Genomic DNA, 24,972 nt, shown 5'->3' with positions numbered 1-24,972 from the left:
TTTGCAAAAATGCATTGCAGAGTTGGACAAGGGGTAGTATTTGACTATTTTATTATGGCTTAGTGTACCAATCAACTACTCGGTGTATCTACATTTCTATCCACAGGTCAGTTTCACATATTGCGAGCAGAAAAATGGCACAGTATATTTTTGTACAGATGTAAAATATAAACTAGGGATGTTCAATACCACTTTTTTTCAGTTTTTGAGTAGTCATCGATACTGATACCAAGCACCGATACCATTAGTACTTTTGATACATAAAATTTCCTCCAAAAACAATGATATAGTTTTAAAATAACCTTTACATTTCAATATATCAATTTTCTAAAAATTGCATGACTTGAATTATTATAATTTTCTATTCTCATTTTGATTTTCTAGTTCCTTATCATAAATTGACCACTATAGGGCAGACGATATTGGTATTGATCAACATTGCGAGCACCGATACCATAAAAAGATGCTGGTACTGGGTTTTGCATCCCTAATACAAACAAATAAAAATCTTTGATTCCATTGAAGGAAAATATGTCTACCAAAATGAATTCAGTTCTTTCATGCCCTGACCTTATCCAAATGACCTTTGGGATGAACCAGAGTGAATTTAGTGAGCTAAGTGAGAGACCAACTCTATTCAGTTCCAGTAGATGATGTTCCAATCCATTTACAAACTCAAAAGCATCAAAAAATTTTACTGGCTTTGTGTCCCTAAGCATCAGGCATAGAAGAAGAGCAGGATGGGACGTTTCCAAGCTCACATGAAACTAATTACAGACGTTAGGCTACAGAAAAAAATGCAGTGCAACTTTAAAAAGTTCAGCTCTGATGGCTCCATCCTTTCTATTTCCCCGTTTAGAATTGTCAAGAGATTCTGTGTTTACAGGTACATGCCATTGATGAGGTAGTCGGACTCCTCCGTGGTGAGTGGCCTCGCCTTCTTCAGCTTGTGGCGAACGAGTCTCAGGCGACAAGCAATCATGAGAAGCAGGAGGGCGGTGATGATAAGACCCAGAGTCAGTGGAAGGATGGCGCCTGGTGGAGGAGAGAAACAGTTGGGGATGCAAGTTAGAGATAAACATGAAACACATCGGACCTGGTTCTGACCTGATTCAGGGACCGGATGGCCTCCCTTTCCTGGAAACTGTTTGGAAAATGGGATGTCACTCTCTTGGCTCTGTGAGACCTTAGGAGCAGCTTCAAAAAAGTACAATAACAAATTAAAATGATCACTGCCTCATAAAAGAGATTCCAAAAAATCAGAAACAACCCATCCTACCTATTTCAGTCTGCTTGGTGATGGGAGGAGCCACAGTAGCTGGTTTAAAACCTGGACCTAAACAATAATGCCAAAAACAAATTTATTTACTCATAGTAACACGATGTACCGTATTTTCCGGACTATAAGGTGCACCTAAAAACCTAAAAATTTCTCAAAAGCCGCCTTATAGTCTGGTGCGCCTTATATATGGAGCAAATTCTTAAATTTAAACTGGCCCAAAGCATTGTGTCATGAAATCAATCATAAGTGTCCCGCTGAAGACGATGAATCATGAATCAAAAAGACTATGGATCATTAGTTTGTGATTTGAAAGTAATTAGTTAAAATAAAAAAGATTAAATGGAGAATGATTTGATTTGGATTCAAATGGGCCATTCATTGAAGGTGCGCCTTATAATCCGGTGCACTTTATAGTCCAGAAAATACGGTAGTCATAAACAAAGGCGTCTTTGAAAAAAATGAAAGCTCACTTTTCTGTATACATTCGCTGACGCAGTCTGATTCCTGAAGATAGTTGTTATGGTTGCCCTGGCAACCTCCATAGAGGAAGTGTTTACATTCTCCTGCTTCATGGTCATAGTACCAACGTGCAAAAGTGCCTTTACAAGGTCCAACAACTGGAGCGGTGGAACATGGGTCTACAGAGACAGAAACACGGTAAATGCCTTTTTTTTTTTTTTTGCTTTATGTCCTTATTCAGGGATCGGATGGCAGAAGGGGACAGAGACGCTTTTGTTCCAAAGCCCAGCAAGAACTGTTTTCTCATGGAATGCAGAATAGATTGTGGCTTTGCCAGCATTTAAGCGTTCAGTGCCATGACTCAGTGGCTGCCTACATGGGCTCCATCTGCTTCTGTGTGTGGATAAACACGAAACAATGGACAATCTAATAATTTGTAGTACAAGACCTGCATCATTGTTGCTATTGTAATAATAATTATTGTGTTCTATATCAAAACTGTATCATTTACCTTGACTATTTGAATTCTGCTGCAGACTGGGTGGAGGTGTGACCCTGCTCCTTTCCTGAGGTCTACTGTTGTCATTAGTCTTCCTGGATCCAGTCTGGAGAACAAAACTATCCACAGTGTGTGTCACTGGAACCTGATGGATTGGCAGACCTTCAGCGTGGGTCACAGACTTCCTACTGGCATCAACTAAGCAAGGAATCAAAAAGTCAGCTTCTCATATGAAGAAGGAAATATGAGTGTTTTCTTACAGTTTGGGCAGAAGTCTTCATCTGATCTATCTGGACAATGTTGCTTCCCATCACAAGCAAAGGTGATGTCAATACAGCAGCCGTCATCGCATTTGAACTGGTAGTTGGAGCAATGGCCGGTACACACTGCCAAGAAAATAAATTTGACTTCACAATTGAATATAAATTCAAAATATAAATGAAGTCATTACCTTCTGCTTGACGTTTGGGTGCCAATACTGTAACAGACACATTGTCAGATGTCTTCTGACCCGATGTGTCGGTAACAGTCATCTGGAACGTGTAGACACCTTCCTGCAGGCCAGTGATCTTCAGAAGCCCTGGATGGGTCGTCTGCAAAACACAACAAATCCACTGGGCTTTGTATTTTCAGCCTAATGTGTTTACTTGGGAGTTTTAAGCAGAACATGTTGACCTTGTGGTTGCCTCTTAAGGCTGGTAATAAACTCATTATCTCTTTTGCAATGCATTATGGAGCTTCTCTATTGACTGAACAGAAGCGAACAAATGTAACCTGATGCCGAGTGAGTCTCTGCACACTGCAAAGGCAAACTGTGTATTTATTCTTCTGTTTTAAAGCTTTTTTATATCCCATTCAATTAATTGCAGAGTCACTGACCTTCATTGTGATAGCTGGGTCACCTTTAATGAGAATCCAGTCAAAGCTATTGATCCCACGATCGTCCACACTGTCGCGGCCGTCCAAAACAGCCCAGTCGGTGGGCAACTGGATTACAACGTCTTGTCCTGCATCACAGCGAGGGGGCTCGTCAACTTCTGAAACATAAAACAAATCATTTGGAAGGTTCCAGCAAATGTCATTCATGGTGGATTGTATTGCAACATACATTTAATGTATTTTATTCCCTTCAGAATACAAACAAATCAATATATTTTTTTTTAAAACACAACTCGTGATCATGTTGTTGATAGGAGCAACTTGAAAACGTCAATCATTAACACACCGGATAATCTTGAGATTGGAGTTAGCAGTTAATGAATGTTCAGATAATGTGATTGTGAGAACTATATAGGTCGTATCAAGGTCATATTTTCTAACAGACATTTGACCATACTTAAAGTCCACAATAGAATTTTTAAATTGCATAAAAACGAGAGAATTTTTTCACAAACTTTGAGAATTACAACAGTGTGGGACTACTTTTGGTCAAACATTATGAGTGTGTCCCACCTTGTGTATCATCAGGTAGCGTGACGTTCACCAAGCGGCTATGGGAGGCGAAACCGGGTTGCGGAGCGAAGGAGCAGACATTTTGGCTCTTATAGGTGCAATTGAATAAATAACAATTGAGGCTGTCCCCGGCCTGCCTCGGCTCCTCCTGGACCACCGCGACGGTGCAGTGAGGCTGCGCGCAGCAAGCGTGCACGCAGTCCCTCCAGGTGTACACTCGCTCCGGCGCCATGAGGAAAGTAGCTCCCTTCTCGATGGAGGCCTTAGCCCGGATGATGCTGTCCCGGACCGATCTGAAGTCGCTCACGCAGGAATCGGCCACCTCGCTCGGCCGATACGTTTGGTCCTGCTGGAGCTGCTTGCGAAACTCCTCCAGAAGCTCCTCCACTCCTGATATTTTGGATTTTAAATCCGATATAGCCGACATGCGAGTGTGGATGGGTTGCAAGATGCACAGGAGAAGAAGGAGCAGGAGCGAAATCGTGAAGGCGAACCTTGGTGAGCGGTGATGCTGCTGCTGCATCATCACAGCCATCTTGTTTACTTATGTAAGACCACTCCCTGAGTTCTTCTGAGATACATCAGGATGGACAGCCCAGACGATGACGAGCCGGACCGAGGAGGAAAAAGCTCTCGCACCACCGATCACATCCAGTCGTGCCTGAAGCTTGTATTTCACAAGCGGGGGCGGGGGGGAGGGGGTTGTGACGATGCTGGAAATCTGCCGTTGTCATGGTGACAACATGCATCATTACACAAAACATACATAATGAAAAGTTTTATTTTAACAATACAACACATCTTGCATTAAATATGAAACAACATGGACACAAGTGTTTCTAACAAATTTAGAATAAAAGTCAGCAGTATTTAGATTTTAAATGTTCCTTTCACAAGTTCCTTCTAATAAACTGCAGATTGAATGAGAATATCTCAAGCAAGGTGAAAAAGAAAACGAAAGAAAAAGTGTAATTTAGCTGTAATTAGTATCGCCATGATTTGTCACATTAGAAAATCCAACAATAATACACAAGTATAGACGGTCCAATCCACATGGAAAAACTATAAGTTATATTTAGTACATTTATGCATGTTCACATATTAGCTATTCCATATTTACATGTTTGTGAAATGTGAATAAATGCCATTTAAATTAGTCTCAATAAAAGAAAAACAAATAAAAGGCATGCCTTGACACCCTTCACATTTGCAAAACAATTAAATAATAATTAAAAAAAAAATAGAATGGATGCAGCACCCACAGTGAAACAATAAAATTGTAGATAAGCAAATCTGAAATCTTTTCATGTGGTATTTTTGTATCGGAGGCTTAATTTACAAACAGTCAGTCTCTAGATATGTAAACGTTTCGTCACGTGAAGAACAATTGTTGTAGGTTTAAAATAAAACTCCCACATTGTTGTAACATGCCTGTCATGTCCGTAAGGCGGGTCAACGCTATAGTGGCACTTGACAAAATGACATTTTCAAAACGATCACAGAACCTGACCAAGAAAAAAGGGTAAGTTGGAAAGCTGCAAACACAGATTCTTGTTCTAAAAATAAATACTGAGGTATTGAGGAGAATACTGAGGTGTGCTGGCTTCTCAGGGTGGTTGCCGCCACTTAAGGCCTCAGAATGGCTTGCGCCTGTGGTCTATGATGGCCTTCCAAAGTTTACACAAGATTCCGCCTCTGCACGAGACAAAAAGACAGAAATCAGTTTACAGAAATTACCTTGGATAATATTTATTGCAGGAATAATGGATGAACTACCTCAGTCTGAGACTCTTCAGATCTTCTCTTGTGACATCATGGAGGATGTCATTCAGTGTGTATTCCTCACTGAGGATCTAAAGGGAAAAAAAAAAAACATCATGAAGTTATAAAGGAAGCACGAGAAAATAAAATTCAAATTCCATAAAGGCAAAATCTGATCCACACCAAATCTATGGAGTCCTGGTCTGCACCATAAAGCCTCAGCCAGCTGCTCAGCTCTTTCTCTTCACATTTTTTGGCAGGTTGATCTGTTTCTGGACCACACGTCGGCGTGGAGATGTTTGCTGGAGATTAAAATTTTCCTATGAATCTATTTTATTCATACCACGTCAGAATTCTTGTCTACCTGTAGTGTGAGATCGCAGTTGCAGTAGTTTGATCTCCTGCTCTCGTTCCTCCAGAACTTGTTGAAGGATGGCCTGATATTCTCTCTCCTTCTCCAGGAGCTGTTCCAGCAACCTGACATTACACAAATAAGAGGAAACATCAGTATGCATAATAAAAACACATTTATAATCTCAGAAGATTCCAACCTGTTGGTCTCCAGCTTCATCCTGCCCAGCTCCATGCTCACGGAATGTTGCGCGTTACGGGATTCGTGGGAGACAGTGGAGTTGAGCGTACTGACCCCCGAAGTGACCACAGTTTCATCTTGACAGGAGACCTGTCTTTGGTGCGCCGGGTTTCTCTCAGGTTCCTCGTCATCGGCGTCCTCGTGGTCAGGCGTGTCGCTCTCGGAGGTCAGACTGAAGTGAGGCCTCAGCTCTGAACACAAATGCACACAATATTTTTTAATTTTTTTTTTCTACAGCACTTTTTTTCCAGACCAATACTAGTGCGAGTATCGGTGACTGGTATCGGCAGTCTCCACGAGTACCCGATACCTTAAAAATTGAGACAGAGGAAGCGAACTAAACTGCTCGAACCAAAATTTGAGGACATTCAGGGAGTTTCACGCTGCTTTTGCAGACTATTATATAAACCTCGGCAGAAAAACTGCTCTTCCCTGCAAGTCCAGGCACAGCACAGAAGAGGGGGGGCTTGAAAAAAAAAAACAGTTAAACCAGTTCAACTGCAGTTTTGAGTCTCCTAAGTCAAACTGACTCCAGATATTCTATAAAACGACGCAGGTCAGGCCTAACAGGACAAATTAATTTTTAGATGTTGTTACCTGGCACCAAGATGGTGATGGCGATCTGCACTGCTTTTCGGATGATGTTGTCCAGGGCAAACATCCAGTGAGGCTTGATATTATGGTTTCGCAAGACTTTGTTCACCTGAAAACATAAAAAAAATCACTCCTAAGCTACCAGTCTTTTCTGCTGTCATTTTTCTTTCAACCAACAGGGGGCACTAGAGCACCAATATATTGTAGGATTACGCAATGCTGAATCTTCATAATAGTGGTGTGCTATCATTTTTCTTTGTGAAAAGAAACTAAAGCAGGCTGCAAGGGCCAATTTGACATTCTTCTTTAATTTATTAAAGTCACTAGAACTGATCAGGCAGTACTGTATTTATAAGAGGCAAAGCAGAAAGACCTTTTCTTAGATCATTATTTTTGACAGATTACCCTTTTTATTGCTGCCCTTAAAGACTTTTTAATCATTATTCTGGTCTGACTTTAAGGCTGAAACATGAAAGGCTGCTCATGTAAAATGACAACAATTAAAATGGAGTCCTTGGAGTAAATCCTCTCATCATGTTTCTGCTACTTACAGCATCCTGGAAGCCAAAGAGTACGACCTGCAGCTGACTTATGGCCGTGCTGTCAAAATCCAGCTCCAGTTTAAGTTGAGACAGCGTGCGGGCGATGATTTTCCTGTCAGCCACTCGGACAAAGTCGGCCAGGCTGACCACCAGGGTGGAAATGTGCTGAGGTTTCATTTTCATTTCCTCCGATCCCTGCAGGTTCAATGAAACATCCGGAGCAGTGTGAATTAGTCATCAGTATTATTTTACAAGCGTGCATCTACCGTATTTTCCGCACTATAAGGCGCACCGGTTTATAAAGCGCACCTTCAATGAATGGCCCATTTTAAAACTTTGTCCATATATAAGGCGCATAGAATAAATAACTCAACATTACTCAAACATAAATGCAAACACAATATAGTAACACTCTAAATAGTGAAAACAATAACAATATATCAATAACGCAACGTTGCTCAAACGTTAATATCACACAACACACAAAATAAACATGTAAAGCTTTCTTTAATAAGTTTCTCCTCATCCACAAATCCATATTGGTCCATATATAAGGCGCACTTGAGAAAATTGGAGGTTCTTAGGTGCGCCTTATAGTGCGGAAAATACGGTAATTTAATAACTAACCTGTGAGAGGGCTTCCATTAGGTTGGCCACCACCTTGTCCTGGTCCTCGGTCAGGATGCGGTGCAAAGTGGCTCGCCTTTCGCTGTCTTTCCTCAGCATAAAGAAGCCTGAATCCTTCTCTTCAGGAGATGGAGGGGCACTGTGGTCCTCGAAATTCTCAACTGGGATGCTGAAAGAGCAATCAAATTGATTTTTGTGTATTTTGATATATAATAGCTAGCGACAACAATGTGGCGTGACTCATGGTACCTGAGGAAGAGCGATCGGGGCCCCTTGACATCTCGCTCGCTGTAGCACTTGACGCTTGGCTTAAAGACGAAGGGGTTGGTGTTGAGGTCGTTGTCAGGGGAGACGGAGCCATACTCGCTGCTGCTGCTCGTGTCCTCCACCACTACAGGTACTGGCAGGGAAATGCTGCGCAGATACTCTGCAAATAAAAGAGTCGAGAGCCACGTGCAGCATCACACACGTGCAAGCGACTTCAATTATTTTTTGTTTTGAACCAAAAGAGAGATGATTCAAAAAAGTGAAGCAGAAAAGGGCTGGATGAATAGAATACAATAAAAAATGCTAAGACACTCACCTGTGCCTGGTGAGAGAGCTGTGGAAGAAATAATACAGAGGAAAGTAGTACACGATTAGTGTAAAATATTTTCATGTGTGCACAAAGGCAAAACCTCTACCGTATTTTCCGCACTATAAGGCGCACCGGATTATAGAATAAATAACTCAACGTTGCTCAAACGTTCATGCAATCACAGTATAGTAACACTCGAAATAGTGAAAACAATAACAATATAGCAATAACTCAACGTTGCTCAAACGTTAATATCACACAACACGCAAAATAAACACGTGAAGCTTACTTTGATAAATTAGTCCTCATCCACAAATCCATATTGGTCCATATATAAGGTGCACCGGATTATAAAGCGCACTTGAGAAAGTTGGAGGTTTTTAGGTGCGCCTTATAGTGCGGAAAATACGGTAAATCTTTTTGTACTAATCTCAACATCATGTGATTCATTTTGTTTGTGGGGATTACTGTGTGTGTGGGGATGAATAAATAAACTGTAAAAATTTACTCACCAGCGAAGCTACCTTTACTCTTTTTCTTGCGGCTGGTGACGGTGAGGAACTCATCAGTGAGCAGGTCGAGGGCGGTGGCTCGGCGGTCCGGGTCAGGCTCGAAGCAACGCACGATAAAGGCCTTTGCCTCCGATGACATGGACTCCGGGATCTCCGGGTGGATCTTAAACATGCCGACCTACAGACAAACAGACAAAACCTGAGAGGGTCAATCCCTTCACAGGAAAGTATTTACCCAGCGTCATGAACACCGAGTGAAACGTGGCTGATAAATAACAGTGAAAGTTCAAGCACGAGATTTTCTTGGCAACACGTGCGTTAAAATGTCGTGTCGTTGCTGTTGAGGAATGTTGACCTGTGATTAGCAGTAAAACATTCCACAGGGATGAGAGAAGAAATACCTCAACAATAATTGATCTTTTTGTGACTGATTCTACCTTTGACAAGATTTAATTAAATATAAGCATATTTCACATTCGACATGGAATTTCCCCCTACGAAATCTTCTTGTTTACTTCATGAGCCATTTAGCTTTAGAGTTCCGAGCCAAATCCACGTATGGAATATTCCATGATTCAATCTCAGATGGGTGTGCTATAATGCGTTCCAGACCCTTTTTAAAGAACTGCACTGTGCTGTCCTCCATGTTGGCACTGGAATAACAATTCATACGATTGGCAAGCGTCTCATTAACGTCAGTGTGTCCAAAAAAAGACGCAGAAAAATGGGGAGTGGAAAACATTGTCGCGTCATGTGTGTTTGTTTAACCAACACATCATAACGGCAAAATAGCATTTTGCAAATCCAGTGGTGGTATCTTACTGGAGGTTAAAACAAATGAACATTCTTTGTGATGGCTGCCTACTGTATGTTAAAAAATAGTCTCAACATGTATCAGCTTGTCCTTTTTTTGTAAACAAATCCTTGTGAGTCAAGTACCGTATTTCCCAGACTATAAGGCGCACCTAAAAACCTAAAATTTTCTCAAAAGTCCCGTGCGCCTTATATAAGGACTAAAATCCTAAATTTAAACCGGCCCGAAGCATTGTGTCATGAAATCAATCATAAGTGGCCCGCTGAAGACTATGAATCGTAAATCAAAAAGACTATGGATCATTATTTTGTGATTATAACGTAATTTGTTGCATCTGAAGTTGAAATAAAAAAAAGATATAATGGAGAATGATTTGATTTTGATTAAAAATCTGACATGATGCATTAATGGTGCGCCTTATAGTCCGGTGCGCCTTATAGTCCGGAAAATACGGTACTGTCATTGCCTCTTACCTTAAACATAGCAGCCTGTGGCTCCCCTAGTTCATAGAAAGGAGGTTTCCCGGTAGCCATTTCGATAATAGTACAGCCCAGAGACCAGATGTCTGCTGGTTTGCCGTATCCACGAGGACCCTTGTCTATAATCTCCGGAGCCATATACTGTAGTGTACCTAAAAATAAAAAAATAAAATGCCCATTAAAGTAGTTGAAAGATTCAGATGGGGTTGCCATGGTAGCCATCCATCTAGCCATTTTCTTGAGCTCATTAATATTGTTTATGTGTTGGAGAATATGCCAGAAGATTTGAGGAACACACTAGACCGGTTGCCACGTTTTTGGAATGTGGGAGACCCGAGTCCCGAACCTCAGAACTGTGAGGCAGACATGCTAACCACAAGACCACCTTGGTAGAGGTTCTTACTGCCAGTCAGTGTGGCACCATCAGAATTGTAGCTATTATTTTTAAATATTCTTAAAAAAAACAAAAAACTGGAAAACATGCCCTCATAGAAAATAACGTCATGTTTTTTTTTGCAGCTTAAAGATACTTTTGAGTTTTTTGTTTGGGTTCCCTCGAAATGACATCATGGGGAGCTGGCCCATGTTCTTGTAAACTGTTATAATAATCTTGAAAGGGGCTTTTTATTGAAGCCTCCAGCAAGAAACGGTTCCTTCCAGAAATAACACGCTCATTGAACGAAGCACAATGAAGCGCTAATAATAGCTTACTGACTATTTACTGCTTTGAGGAGCACACCCTGTGCTAAAAACAGGCGGTGCCTCGTTTAAAGCAGACGTCACCTAAAAAAAAAAAAAAAGGACCGGCCTGTTTTCGAAACAACCTCTGCTCCATTTCAAGGTAAAATCCCTTTTTTGTCACTCATTAAAGTTCATTGTGGATCAGGATTATTATTAATATACTTTTTACACACACAAAAAAAAAGATACCAGTATTGCATAATCCTGCTCATGTTTTAAATTAGGATTACAGAGAAGTCAGTATTTACCTGTGAATGTCTCGGTGCAAGGGTTAATCCCAGCCAAGCGCTTCGATGTGCCAAAATCGGATATCTTTAGCACGCCGCTGTACGTGTTGATTAGCACGTTATCACCCTGAGGATTTCAAACACACATGGTGAGAAGAATAAATCCCAGTCTAATGAGATACAATCAACTGTGGATATAATGCAAACAATTTATGACCTTGATATCCCGATGTGCAATTTGATTGTCGTGCAAGTATTTGAGGCCCTCCAGGATCTGGCGTGTGTAGAAGCCTATAGTGGGTTCGTTGTTTTTCAAGGGGCCCCATTTGGATCGGAGCAGGGCAGAGAGACTCCCTAGGCACAGCAGAAGCAAGAAGAATGAGTTTATTCTTTTCAACCTGAGTTTAGCAGCATGGTTTTGAGTAGTCATGGAAAAAAAAACACTTTTTTTGCATTTGCACCAATAGTTAAGAATATTTTTGAAACCAACCATTTTGTCTGACTGATTATTTTCATTTTATTATCAGTAAAGGGGAAATTCAATTTACACTGCTGCTAAAGACAGCATTTTCCTAGATTTAAAAAAATAAAAATATTTAAAAATATATATATAAGAAGTAGTGCCTTGGTGGCATCATCATTTTTTTTAAATCAATGTTATTCCACTTTTGTTTCAATTTAATTTAAACACTGCTATATAAAAAGTAGTGACTTTTTTTGAAGACCTTCATCATCTTGCCAACAAACTTTATTACTGCCAATTTGCCACAATGGGAGCCCAAAAAAATACCTCATCTATACGCCCCAAAATAAAGAATGAAATCATAAGGTGTGGAAAAGTTATTCTACAGCTGGTTTGTTTGTAAGGACGATGAAGAATCGAATTTGCTTCTGTTGGCTGACCTCTGACAGACTTACATTTTTAGCTGACAGAGCAGATCTTAAAAAACACAAATATATCACTCAGTCATGTTGATACAGCAATTATGATGATCATCATTACCAGTGCAAACACTACGATGGGGTCAGATGCTTTCTTACCTCCTGGCACTTGCTCCATAAAGATCTTGATGAAGCCGTTCTCACTGATGGAGCCGAGATACTGGACAATGTTCTTGTGCTTTAGGTGTTTGTGAAGGGCGATCTCCTCGTGGAGGGGTTGTGAGTACCTGGAAACAAAAAAAAAAAAAAGAATGACATATTGTCAATTTTTGAGCTTTTAAATCATCTTCATTTTTAAGCTAACATGGGAGCTTTTTTTTTTTTTTTTTACAGCACACCAAGTCTGCACCCTCTCTGAATTATTCAGCCACATTCTCATCACTTTGTGCTGCCAAGACATATGGTGAGGGTATCAGTATGCCATCGCTCACTCTGGGAGCCTGCTAAGCTCCAAGTCTTTGCTCCAAGCAGTCTCTCATGTTAGCTCAAGCTAACCCACAAAGCACCAGACACATTTTTTTTCATCTAGGCTTCACAATTTCACTTCAGAGGGAAACTTCCAAATGATCAGCGGTGATAGAGCTAAATAAGAAAAGACGGAGATATCTCACCTACTGTCTCGCTCTGGTATCTCCTTGATGGCTAGCCGGACCTGGTTGCTGAGGTCTCGGCCGGCGTACACCACTCCAAATGTTCCTTTACCTAGAACTACCCGCTCACCGTGTTCGTCGTATTCGTAGTCGTACTGCACAGATAAATTCATCAGGAGTAAAAAATATTAGCTCGTTATTTCTAAAGAGCAATAAACGTGTGGTGTTTTTCACCTCCAAGGCGTCAGTGTCACAATCTCCTTCATCTGGACCTCTCCAAGCCTCTTCGGTGATGCTGTTGACTAAATCGCAGAACCTGACAAAGACATGCCTGCTTAGTCCAAACATTAGTTAGTGCAAGCTAAAATGTGTGTGTGTCAGTTTTGATTGTCTTGATTGAGTTTTTTAATATCACATAAGCGAGTGAGCCATTTTGTCTGAGTGGTGTCATTATTTTCATTTTATTATCACTGAAGGGGAAATTCAATTTACACTGCTGCTAATTATGTTTTTCCCAGATTTAAAAAAATAAAAATATTTTTAAAAATATATATATAAAAAGTAGTGCCTTGGTGGCATCATTTTTTTTAAATCAATGTTTTCCACTTTTGTTTCAATTTAATTTAAACACTGCTGCTAAAGGCAGCATTTTCCCAGATTTAAATAAAATAAAAATATTTAAAAATATATATAAAAAGTAGTGCCTTGGTGGCATCATCACTTTTTTAAAAAAAATGTTTTCCACTTTTGTTTCAATTGAACTTGCTAAAGACAGCATTTTCCCAGATTTAAAAAAATAAAAATAAAAATATTTAAAAATATATATATAAAACATAGTGCCTTGGTGGCATCATCATTTTTTTTATTAAATCAATGTTTTCCACTTTTGTTTCAATTTAATTTTTAATATAAAACAGCTATAATTGTAAAGTATTTGATGTTTTTATCCAGACGTTGTTACAGTATGTTTACAAGCACACCTCCCACACACACACAGCTACAAGACTTAACACCCTCACCATACACAACCTGGGATTTAGCACATTGTCATGCATGTAGGTGCTGCACGTGTGCGTGCAGGCCCACATGCCACGCGCACGTATAAACGAAAGCTCGCTCCCTCCACCTTCCTCGCTGTCACACAATGGCTTCTTTACGCTCTATCATGCAAAGGAGAGCGCCATGACAACAGCAGGCGTGACTCATTGACGCTCACAGGCCACATCACGGTGCTCGGAAATGTCGGAACGCTCGGTGCTTTGCAAAAAGAAGTAAGGTGTGTCGGCAGGGACAGCGCTGTGTGAAATGTAGCACCTGAGGGCTGAGCTGACATGAGTGCCTCAAGTGGAGATTGTTATTACATTTGATTGCCCCTGCTATATTGGCCACAATATTGCATATTTTTAGGAAATTACCAATACCACGTATTGTTACAGATACTTATTTCAAGGTATCAGTATGTGTGGCCTCTCTTTGTCACTTTACAATGAGGAATTAGAAGACTAGAAAATTGCCATTAATTTCATGCAGTGAAAAAATGCTTTATTGAATGTATACCGTATTTTCCAGACTATAAGGCGCACCTAAGAACCTAAAATTTTCTCAAAAGCCGCCTTATAGTCTGGTGCGCCTTATATATGGACCAAATTCCTAAATTTAAACTGGCCCGAAGCATTGTGTCATGAAATCAATCATAAGTGGCCCGCTGAAGACTATGAATCATGAATCAAAAAGACTATGGATCATTATTTTGTGATTTGAAAGTAATTAGTTGAAATAAAAAAAATAAATGGAGAATGATTTGATTTGGATTAAAATGGGCCATTCATTGAAGGTGCGCCTTATAGTCTGGTGCGCCTAATAGTCCGGAAAATACGGTAGTCAAAAACAAAGGCGTCTTTGAAAAAAAAATGAAAGCTCACTTTTCTGTATACATTCGCTGACGCAGTCTGATTCCTGGAGATAGTTGTTATGGTTGCCCTGGCAACCTCCATAGAGGAAGAGGAATTTTGTGATTTTGTGATTATAAAGTCATTTGTTGCGTCAGAAGTTGAAATAAAAAAGATAAAATGGAGAATGATTTGATTTGGATTAAAAATCTGACATGGTGCGTCTTATAGTCTGGTGCGCCTTATATAAGGACAAAGTTTTAAAATGGGCCATTCATTGAAGGTGCGCCTTATCGTCCGGTGCGCCTTATAGTCCGGAAAATACGGTAGTTTTTTGTTGATGCGTGTTCTAGAAATCCTACCACCAACCTTTTACAGTGCATCTCCGTACAGAAATAAATCTGGAAGTCCTCCGCATTGTGAAGGACGTAGAGGAAAGCACTGCGCTCATCAAACTTGGAGATGCTGAGGAGAGACAGTCAACATATTATGAGTCACGTGGTGAGTCAATGTGCATTGCAGATGTAAAGAGACTCTCGGTACCCAGCCAGACAAGACTAAATGCACATTACATGTGGTTGGATAGCCTGCTATTGTGTCTCACTGGCTTCCTACAGGCTGAGTGGGCTCCGAGAAGAAGTCGTTCCCTAGCAACATGTGAGCCCTCCGCTTTTCAGTGCAAAAATGGAATTCCTCTGAGAATGGTGGAAAAGCGAGACGCTGGGAACTTATTACCTCACCCAAGCAGACCGCAGTATGAAAGGGGACATAAGTGGCAAGAATGTGCACATCTGTGCCTGTGCATTAAACCAAATGTTTCTTGGGCAGTCATGTGGCCTACATAGTATGATACACGTGCACCGTATTTCCCGCACTATAAGGTGCACTGGATTATAAGGCGCACCTTCAATGAATGGCCCATTTTAAAACTTTGTCCATATATAAGATATATACATTTGGGCCTGACTTTGGATACGCCTGCTGTAGTGGCTCAATATTGGTCCATATATAAGGCGCACCTGATTATAAGGCGGCTTTTGAGAAAATTGGAGGTTTTTAGGTGCCCCTTATAGTGCGGAAAATACGGTAATCATGGTCTATATAATTAGGTACATCTATATCTAATTAAGTAGTAAATAAGGTTGTGTGAGATATATATGATGGAAAATGTGGAGTTTTGTACAATTGTAACACTGACCTGACACCTCGCACAGATGTGGCGCTGAAGTTCCACTCGTGAATCCCCTTGTTCTGCAGAACATACCATACACGGTAATGATGCACCGATTAAACCATCAGCGCAGTTTCCCGCTGTGAATAAATCACAGTGTCCCAGGTGGAAGACAATTTGCTGAAAGCTGCATTAGAGTAGTTGAACACCGGTGGCATTATCCAAAAATGGGTCGATCAATCTTTCGGTAATGAAACACATTAGCAGTTATTTTATTTCATTAGCTTCAGGAAATGGATATAATGCGGGTAAGCAAAATGAGGTGAGCTGATGTGGGACGTCTCTGTGGTGCAAAGTATTGAAATATGAGAAGTTGCTTCTATGAGACACTGAGATAAAGATAATTTGTGCAACGACTTCATGTGTCAATACTAAAATTACAAATTTACCTTACTTTTAATAAAATTGCAAGGAATTATTAGTACCATTCATCTTTTTCAAATATTTGAAGTTTTTACTGATTTCAAAACACCCCCAATTTAAATAACCAACCAGACCTTGTCGTCAGGAGTGACGTGCCAGATGGACACCGTGTTGTCATCCACGTCTTTGTTTATGGACAAATATGAAGGCTGGTAGACTTTAGTAGGCTCCAATATCAACACCTAAGCAAAAAATATAAATCGGTTTTATATATGAAATTTAAAAGGTGGTTTCCGCTTGGCTGAACTTACAGGAAATCGTACAGAGGAAACATCTTTTTTGGTCGCCTCGACAAGAAAGTCCATCCAGAAGTCCATTAATTCCAATTTGGGAGCTGGTTGTTCTTGGGGCTTCTTGAAGTGCTGATAGATCAATATGGTCTCCACCAAGGAACGAAGATACCTGAAATCAATATAGATAGCTCACAGACACCTGCTGGAGATGGTCAAAACCCAAAAGTCTTTTTTTTTTTTTGGTGTCTTCCCACCAGATGGGCGCTTTGAGTTTGAAGAGCTTCTCCGAGGCCTGGATGACCCTGGTGTTGTCACAAGCCAGGATGCTGGCCCCCAAAAAGAAACCCACATCCCAGTAACTCTGCAACTTATCCAAGCTGCCCTTTTTACCAAGCAAGCTGCTCAGCTTCACCCCTGCAACAACATGACGTCCAAAATATGTTAGCAAGATTAAAATCACACAATCCTAAAATTTCTCCTCACCAACTTTACGAAGCTCAAAAGAAGTCTCAAACTGGTGTCCAGCCGCCAAGAGCAGAACAGCGTAGTTGATCCCGGAGTGTAACGTTGGCTCCGACTCAAATCCCATTTTAAACCTTGATAGATGAAGACAAATAACTTCTTCCGAGATATGCGTGATCTAAATTCCTCAGCGTGTCTTATTTGAAATAACTTTACATGGCTCCTGGAGCTTTTGTGAAACACTTTATTTGAAATGGCAATTAGAATCATATTGAGTTGAGGCCACCGAACGACACCAGCATTCATTTCATGAGTAATATGCTCATCGGAGGGAATGAAGGTTATTAAGAAACGCTGCCGTGTTATGACAAGCCAATAACAGCCAGATGGGACTAACTGTAATACTTCAACCAATATAAAAGCTCGAAAGCAATTCCGATGTTGTTTCTTTCCGTCGCTCTATCATCTTATGCAAAATATCTTGCTTTATGCCAAATAAGATTTTGCCCCACTATAATGCATTAAATATAAAACCAGAACTTATAAGCATGAAACAAAGTTGTGTCGTCTTGCCGTGTCACTCACCAGCGTGTGCCGCTGTCTCTGCTCTGAGTGTCCGTGAAATGCGATTCGAGGAACATATCTTTGTAGATCCGCCCTACCAGGCAGTAGATGTCCGAGGCCACCTGCTCCTCGGTCTGCACCAAGGGCAGCATGATGTCCAGGGCCTTCTGTCTGTCTCCTGACTGATTCCTCCTGTTAGCACAAGACAAAAAGCATATAAGCATGATAATACCGTATTGGCCCGAATATAAGACGACCCCAATTATAAGACGACCCCCTCTTTTTCAAGACTCAAGTTTGAAAAAAGTCTTTGAATGTAAGACGACCCCCCCCTCCCTTTTTAAGTTTAATTTCTATAAAAAAAAAAAAACCTCGTCTTATATTCGGGTCAATACGGTATATATTTTTTTCTATATTAAAATACAACAGGATACCGAAACAGTAAAAAAATATAAATTAAGAGGCATTAAAGCAGATTGTTCACATTGCTAACTCACCTATTCAGTGCAAAGGCATAGTGGAACTTGACATGTGGATGCGCCACAAGGTCAAAGGTCGGCAGCTTCCCCAAGGCTTCCACCAGCTTCACGACCGACTCGTAGTCCTACACAACAAATAAATACACAACGCACTTATGAGCCACTTAACATCTGAGGACAATCTGTCTCACTTGCAGCAACACTTCTTTGTTGGTCCGAAGTTGACTATATCAGAAGCGTGCTTAATAATTCAGCGCAACCTCACTACCATGAATTATTCCTGAGGCTGAGAGCACAGCGCAAGGAGCCGCTCGGTAAATGACATTGCCGAGACGTCAAGGTAAAACAAAAAATGAAAATAAAAAGCTTCTTTTTTTTTTTAATGACAATTACCTGAATGTCTCTGTATGTCAGTAGCAGGTTTATGACGATGTCCACCGAGAGGCACTCAACATTGTCCAACCGCTGCTGTATTCGGGCCAGCTCGGAGGCCAGTTCCGGTCCGGTGTAGAGTTCCCGAGCTTTACGAATCTCACTTAGAATCGTTTCACGAAAATATTGACTGTGAGAAGATGAGGGTGGCATGAGACATGGATCCTGGTGTTATGCAATAATGCTCAGTCGGTTTTAGCACTTTCAATAACATGGCAGCCTCTTGGTGGTACTTACTGGGAGCTGGCTTGCGAGACTTTGAGGAGCTGGATGAAGCGGTCCAGGAGGGGCATGCAAATGGGACCCAGCAGCATCTCAAAGCTGGGCTGCATCAGTTCAGTGAGGCCCTTCATTAGACTGCTCTCGCAGCAGTACACTTTGTTGTGTGGCGTCACCATGTACGGGATGAAGGTGTAGTTGGCGGAGCAAGTCTATTGGCACAAGATAAACAGGAGATTACCGTATTTTCCGGACTATAAAACGCACCGGACTATAAGGAGCACCTTCAATGAATGGCCCACTTTAAAACGTTGTCCTTATATAAGGCGCACCGGAGTATAAGGTGCACCATTAATGCATCATGTCAGATTTTTAATCCAAATCAAATCATTCTCCATTTTATCTTTTTTATTTCAACAAATGACTTTATAATCACAAAATAATGATCCATAGTCTTTTGAATTCATGATTCATAGTCTTCAGCGGGCCACTTATGATTGATTTCATGACAATACTTCGGGCCAGTTTAAATTTAGGAATTTGGTCCATCTATAAGGCGCACTGGACTATAAGGCGCACTGTCGGCTTTTGAGAAACTTTTAGGTTTTTAGGTGCACCTTATAGTCCGGAAAATACGGTAACCAAGATAAGATTTTCTGAGTAAAATAAGATGAAGCTTGAGTTTGAGTATTTTTTAAAATAGATTTTAACTTTTTTTACACAACTTAACACAAATCATGTTAAAATATAGGTCACTCCCTCCTTTTGTTATTGAGCAACAAACTTGAGTGCTGTATTGTTTTTAAAATTATTTTTACACTTGAGTAACAGTAAAATGTTATCAAAAAAATTTAACAATTTATTTCCAACCATTTTCTTTACCACTGATTCAAGTTGGGCTGTCTTCAAGTGAAAGGCCAGCTCCAATCTTGACATTCCAACGAATGTAGCTTGTAATAAATACTTTCATTTTTCCACTTGCAACTAACGTTCCATCTGCGAGGCAAAGATTACATTCCCCTCTTTGAAAAGGGGCCACATTGAGGAAGTCTGAGCTAATTACCCACTTTAGGACACTTTAAGGAAATGAGGTGAGGCTCGGGCTCAGACCTCCACACACAATCGAGTATTTATAAGGTGCAGTCTAAACAGTTGGCGGTATAGCAGACCAGGGTGGAGATGTCTGAGTCAGTCACCGCAACCCCAAATTGAGCAACTTTCCTCCAAAAGTAACAGTTCGGAACTGTTCTTGCTCCTCACCTGATGAAAAGAATTACCAGAAGAATGTGGCGAGTGTCTAGACAAAAGGACACGTTCACCACGGAAAAGAAGAAGCTTCTATTTGTTTTAACTTCTCTCTAGCTCGGGCTGACTCTGCTGAATAAACAAAGAGGATTCAAGCACATGTGGTGTTTACAGATAGGGAAAATAAAGATAAAGTGGCAGGACATCTATTTGTCCTTAAGACACAAGGACCTACAGAATGTCAAATATTTGCACATGAGTGTGCGAGGGGGAGTGTGGGTGTGTTTTCCTGACATTTTTAATATGCTATTGTCTGAAAGTGAACATCAGAATAAGAAGGAAGTGAAAGGAAGGCGTGGCCACGTTGTGAAGCAATGAAAGGCAACGACGCATCTCGGACTCAAGGCAACGGGGGTTTTGTGGTTACTTTTTTCTCAATACTGTCTCTGAATGAAAAAGGGAAGATGAATATAAATGATTAAAACCAAAGAGTTCCAGTTCTCCATGCAAATTGCTAAAGGGCTCAAACAAAAGCAAAGCAAGTGCACGTAAGAGAGGTTACAGTTAAATCGCGGATTTAGGGAGGAAAAAAAAAAATCATTTCGCTCAACAAGTAAATTTTTTTGGTGGAAAAATTGATTGCACATGTATTATGTTCTTATGCGATGGTTTATATAAAAAAAAAAAAAAAATCAAGGAAGACTTACAGTGTTCTTCTGGCAAATGATTTCCTGATGGATGACAAGAGGAAACAAAAATTAACATTTTGACTTTTAAATGGAACTGTGAGACTAAAAAAGAAATGATTTTATTTGAGGACACAATGGCCTCTTGAGGCTAAAACAGTCCATTCTAAAATATTTCCAAAATTAATCTGCTTCCATCAAATTAATAACACTGGAACAAAACACAATCTCATACTGACCCCCCCCAAATATATCCTTTAATAACCGTGATTAAACGACGTTTGTGATAAAAGCCTACCTGCAAAGACTGGAGCGATTCGGAATTGGTGTCACAGTAGAGGATGATGTTATTGGCCATGCTGAAACTCTCTCGGACTCCCAGGTGGTAGAAGAGTGACGGCTGGCGAAAAGCATCCGTCATCTCCACAACGGCAATATCTAATAGCGATAATTACAAAATAGCATAAATCGACCTACATCTTTATATTCAAATGCTATCTGACACATCATAAACTTAATAAAGGTGATTTATTATCAAACCGATGACCCTGCAACAAATGTTTCTCTTTCAATTATTTCCTAAGGGAATTAAATCTTGGGAAGTATGTTTGACCTTTAATTTCACATGTCTGGAAATTCCCAGAGGGAATATGTGATTTAAAATGGACTTCATTTAGTCAAGGGTAAGAGGAGGTCAGGGTTGGTAAATAGAGACGACAATAGCTTGAAACTGCCTATTGATTCTTGTGTCACGGACCAAAACCTTTCAAATAGGTTTCCTTTCCTTTATTTAATATTGTAAAGGAACATGAATACACCCAGTACTACATTCCAGTCCACGTGGATTCCTAAGCGCTGCATCAGCAGGTCAGGTAAATATTACCAAGTGAAACGAAATTGCTGGTGAAGAGGTGGAGCTTCTTCTTAACACACTTCATTTCCGAGTATTATCACAACCAACGTGATAAAGCACCTCAAAAGTCTTTCTTGCGCAATATTATGAAGCCTTTGACGGAAAAGTCAAAGCTTGTGCGTAAAATCGGAACGTTCTGCATTCACTTTGTAATATCTTAATTATCTGACAAATCAACTGAATGATTGCCATTGTGTCAGCTGACATGGCAGGATGAATAGAGAACTGTGTAGAGAACTTGAGGCACTATTGAAGCAGACCAGATCACGAGCAGTCTCCTCACTTGTAAATAAATCATGGAAATATGTTAAAAAGAAAATTACTCTCAGGCTACCATTAGGTTTTCTAAGGTCGTCTAAATTGACGCATGGATGATAATTGGTAAGTTGAGTGCTGGTTAATTAAACATTTTATTCCTGTAATAATTTTGTCGGTATATTATCTAACCTAATAATTACACCATGAAAGCATCTCAACTACAAAAACAATAACATCTCCAGAGGTCACTCAGGTGGGCCGATTGTGTTTGCTTGTACATGTTATAATTAATCACATTGGAGCAGAACAAAGGATGTTGTAACCATGGCGACTGTTGGAAATCACTGTAAAAGATTCAGCCATCACTCATTTGCCGGTTTTAGTTTGAAGGAGAAAGAGCTGCGGGAAGACTGCATTGGACTTGGTCCCACCCTGAATACACAGAGGATTTACTGTCTCCGTGCTCTGTCGGAAATTGTTTCCCACACTCCATAAAAAAAAGTTTTCTTTGCAGGGGGAAAAAAAGAACCTCAGACAGTAACATCTAAGTTCTCGTCCAAATTTCCAGGAGTGTGGTGCTCTCGATTGCGATCATCTTTTATGGTGATCGAAATGGTTACCTTTAAATCGGAAATCCTGCTGACTTTCCTGTACAAAGCAAATCATATGATGCAGGAAATGCGGCCAGTCTACCAGTCGTTACGTTATCGGTGCACAATCGTGACTCAGCGGTTTCACTCAACAGTGTTTCTGTAAGATGTTGGCAAGCTGCCACGACCTTTTCTAAGCGGCGCTTAGGGGATTGAAACTGTGGTAAGTGAAAGCTGCTCTTACAAGTCCAGCTTGTCTAACAAATGAAATACCCTGTTAAACTACATTGTTTGGTGAAATCCCAAAAAATATATGACGATAAAAATGTCAGACTTGACTTCCGATTTGCAAAAAAACTCGAGATTTAAGTCTAGGTGCAGTCTCGTGTGCCATGATGGCGGAGAAGTTTCTGACTGAGTGTCCTAATTCTTTGTGCTCTCTCACCTGACATGCAAATGAGCTTGGAGAATCAACAAGCGAGGATAAAGAATTTACCAGGGAGCCAGCTGATGGGATTTCAGAAATATGCTGGAATGAATCTTGTGTAACTTTCTCGTGCATCCTCGTGCTGTCATCCCCCGGCCCAAATCTTTCTTTTCCACGACCCAGATACTGAGAGGCCAACACCTTCTCTCCATATTAACAGACAGCTGCCGTCTGGCCGGGAAACCTGCTGCAGGATTTCTGTGCCAAGCTTTCATTACACGTGCAGGAAGAGGCGACCCTGTGTGCGAGCAGATACTGAACATTTCTGGGAAAAATGCCTTGGCGCTCCGGTGTGAACCGTGAAACATTTCCACTGAAGTTCAGAACAAGATAAACAAATGGGAGGGGGAAAAAAAAGGTGAACCTACTGTGTTTGTTTGGCCAGAGAAGTAGTGCTGTGACGCCAATGCTGTGTAGTTACTGTAATGGTGGACTGACTATAAATGTATTAGACCGTATTTTCCGCACTATAAGGCGCACCGGATTATAAGGCGCACCTTCAATGAATGGCCCATTTTAAAACTTTCCCCATACATAAGGCGCACCGGATTATAAGGCGCACCTTCAATGAATGGCCAATTTAAAATTTTGTCCATATATAAGATGTATACATTTGGCCCGCGGGCCGGACTTTGGACACGCCTGCTGTAGTGGCTCAATATTGGTCCATATATAAGGCGCACCTGATTATAAGGCGGCTTTTGAGAAAATTGGAGGTTTTTAGGTGCGCCTTATAAAATACGGGAATTTATTTTCGGGGCGAGGGGGTTATGTCACCATAATAATAATCCGGCCCCCACGTCGATGATCGATTTGTGGAGATTAGACTATTTTTCTGAAATTTACACCTCTGAGGTTACGCAAGACATCAAAAGCATAACATGGATCCAAAATGGCAAACTTTAGCGATGCTAACTGACATTCCCGTGCGTTCAACCGGGAGTAAACAACTTTTGTTTATAACGAGCAAGTAGTGGCATGCAAAGCTTGTCTGCTGAGCCCAGAGCAACCAGTCAAGCAGGCGTCCATCTTCCTGGAAAAAGATGTGATGCAGCAAAGGTGTGATCTTTGACACCCATGATTGGACATGGAAAGCATTCCAACACCAAGTAGTCATGAGGAATGACATTCCTTTGCACCAAACGGGAACATTCGAGCATCTCAATGCATTCATCACTGGATCAAACTTGCATCCTTACCTGCGTTGTAAAAGATGTCCAGCACTGAGGTCTCTCCAAAGTCCAGCTTTCCAAAGTGGATCGTTTCCAGTTGGCTTCCAATTGTCTCACAAGCTTGCTTGAGGCATTGCAAAGCCATGCACTCGGCATTGTTCTGTTGATTCGGCTCATTGTTCAAAACATAGGCGACACTCACCGGCCTGCTTTTGCACGACTTGCTCGTGGACAGCAGACCGTCGCCGTCCATCCCGGAAGTGTGGCTGTGCCCATGACATCCTGTCACCACGGATTCGTTCCAAAAAGTCCCGGCTGCAGGAACCGCAACAGAAGAAGCACTTCCGCGGTCGGCGCCGGTGCTGTCCCCGTCAGTCCCTCTTGGGGTAAAAACCCCAAAGCATGGCACGGGCAAAGAAATGCCCTCCTGCTCTTGATTCATCTCGATGTCTTTTAAGGCGTTGATCGAGAAGAACAGCGCGGCTGAGGGATCTCCATGGAGAGACAGCTCGCGGTTACGCACGTCAATTTACGCGTGGCGCCACGCACCTGCACAGGTTCCACGAGCAAAAGTTCAACACGTCAACTAGGGCAAAGTCATGCTGCAAATGCTGCACCCTGCACGGCTTCAAAAAACACTGCTGAAGAAGCGGACAAACAATCATCTCCGTGCATTCCTTACTGCTTTCGTGACAGATCCAAATTGTGCAAAGCTGCTGCAGAAAGGCAATTTAATTCGACGTTTAAAATCGTGCATGCAATGCACGATCCACACAAGCAACCAAACAGGAATCCAACACCCAGCAGTGACAGTGTTTATCTTCAGTTCCGTCTACTTGCAAACGCGGTGGGCGGAGGCAACGACTGAAAACATCACGGATGTGGGCGGAGACACCGGGACCACTTGAGAAAGCAAAGGTACGTCGAAACTGGAGCGTTTGCCATGGCAACGCATCTCTAAAAACAGCCATGCCAACTGCCAAATGAAAATAATATTGA

General features: G+C 41.1%; 2 protein-coding genes across 4 annotated transcripts; both read right to left on the bottom strand.

The window, feature by feature from the left end:
* Positions 1-34: 34 nt before the first annotated feature.
* lrp11 (low density lipoprotein receptor-related protein 11) lies at positions 35-4,370 on the bottom strand. 2 transcript variants are annotated; one of them, XM_088361056.1, is made up of 9 exons: positions 3,693-4,370; positions 3,120-3,277; positions 2,692-2,833; positions 2,501-2,626; positions 2,253-2,438; positions 1,753-1,920; positions 1,280-1,336; positions 1,108-1,197; positions 35-1,035 (listed from the first exon to the last, which is right to left on the bottom strand). In XM_088361056.1, exons 1-9 carry the CDS (start codon positions 4,225-4,227, stop codon positions 881-883), a joined length of 1,617 nt encoding a protein of 538 aa, XP_088217182.1. In that variant the 5' UTR covers positions 4,228-4,370; the 3' UTR covers positions 35-880. The 2 variants fall into 2 exon arrangements, with proteins under 2 accessions (XP_088217182.1, XP_088217183.1); XM_088361057.1 differs by having other exon boundaries at positions 3,120-3,247.
* An 85-nt stretch (positions 4,371-4,455) lies between these two features.
* Positions 4,456-24,812, bottom strand: map3k5 (mitogen-activated protein kinase kinase kinase 5). 2 transcript variants are annotated; one of them, XM_088361784.1, is made up of 30 exons: positions 24,001-24,812; positions 20,852-20,991; positions 20,575-20,598; positions 18,641-18,834; positions 18,365-18,533; positions 17,990-18,096; positions 17,514-17,684; positions 16,950-17,062; positions 16,721-16,880; positions 16,485-16,635; positions 16,308-16,415; positions 15,778-15,830; positions 14,949-15,044; positions 12,925-13,006; positions 12,712-12,845; positions 12,200-12,327; positions 11,376-11,512; positions 11,180-11,285; positions 10,185-10,342; positions 8,898-9,075; positions 8,392-8,409; positions 8,058-8,235; positions 7,809-7,977; positions 7,191-7,376; positions 6,643-6,748; positions 6,005-6,236; positions 5,818-5,930; positions 5,637-5,755; positions 5,469-5,545; positions 4,456-5,387 (listed from the first exon to the last, which is right to left on the bottom strand). In XM_088361784.1, exons 1-30 carry the CDS (start codon positions 24,413-24,415, stop codon positions 5,327-5,329), a joined length of 4,083 nt encoding a protein of 1,360 aa, XP_088217910.1. In that variant the 5' UTR covers positions 24,416-24,812; the 3' UTR covers positions 4,456-5,326. The 2 variants fall into 2 exon arrangements, with proteins under 2 accessions (XP_088217910.1, XP_088217911.1); XM_088361785.1 differs by lacking the exon at positions 24,001-24,812 and adding an exon at positions 22,811-23,346.
* Positions 24,813-24,972: the final 160 nt, after the last annotated feature.

Source organism: Syngnathus floridae, chromosome 19 (genome assembly GCF_059516105.1).
Source record: "Syngnathus floridae isolate MCC-2025c chromosome 19, RoL_Sflo_1.0, whole genome shotgun sequence".
NCBI lineage: Eukaryota > Metazoa > Chordata > Actinopteri > Syngnathiformes > Syngnathidae > Syngnathus > Syngnathus floridae.
Note: the sequence above shows the minus strand (reverse complement) of the source record. Positions and strands in the feature narration are given on the sequence as shown.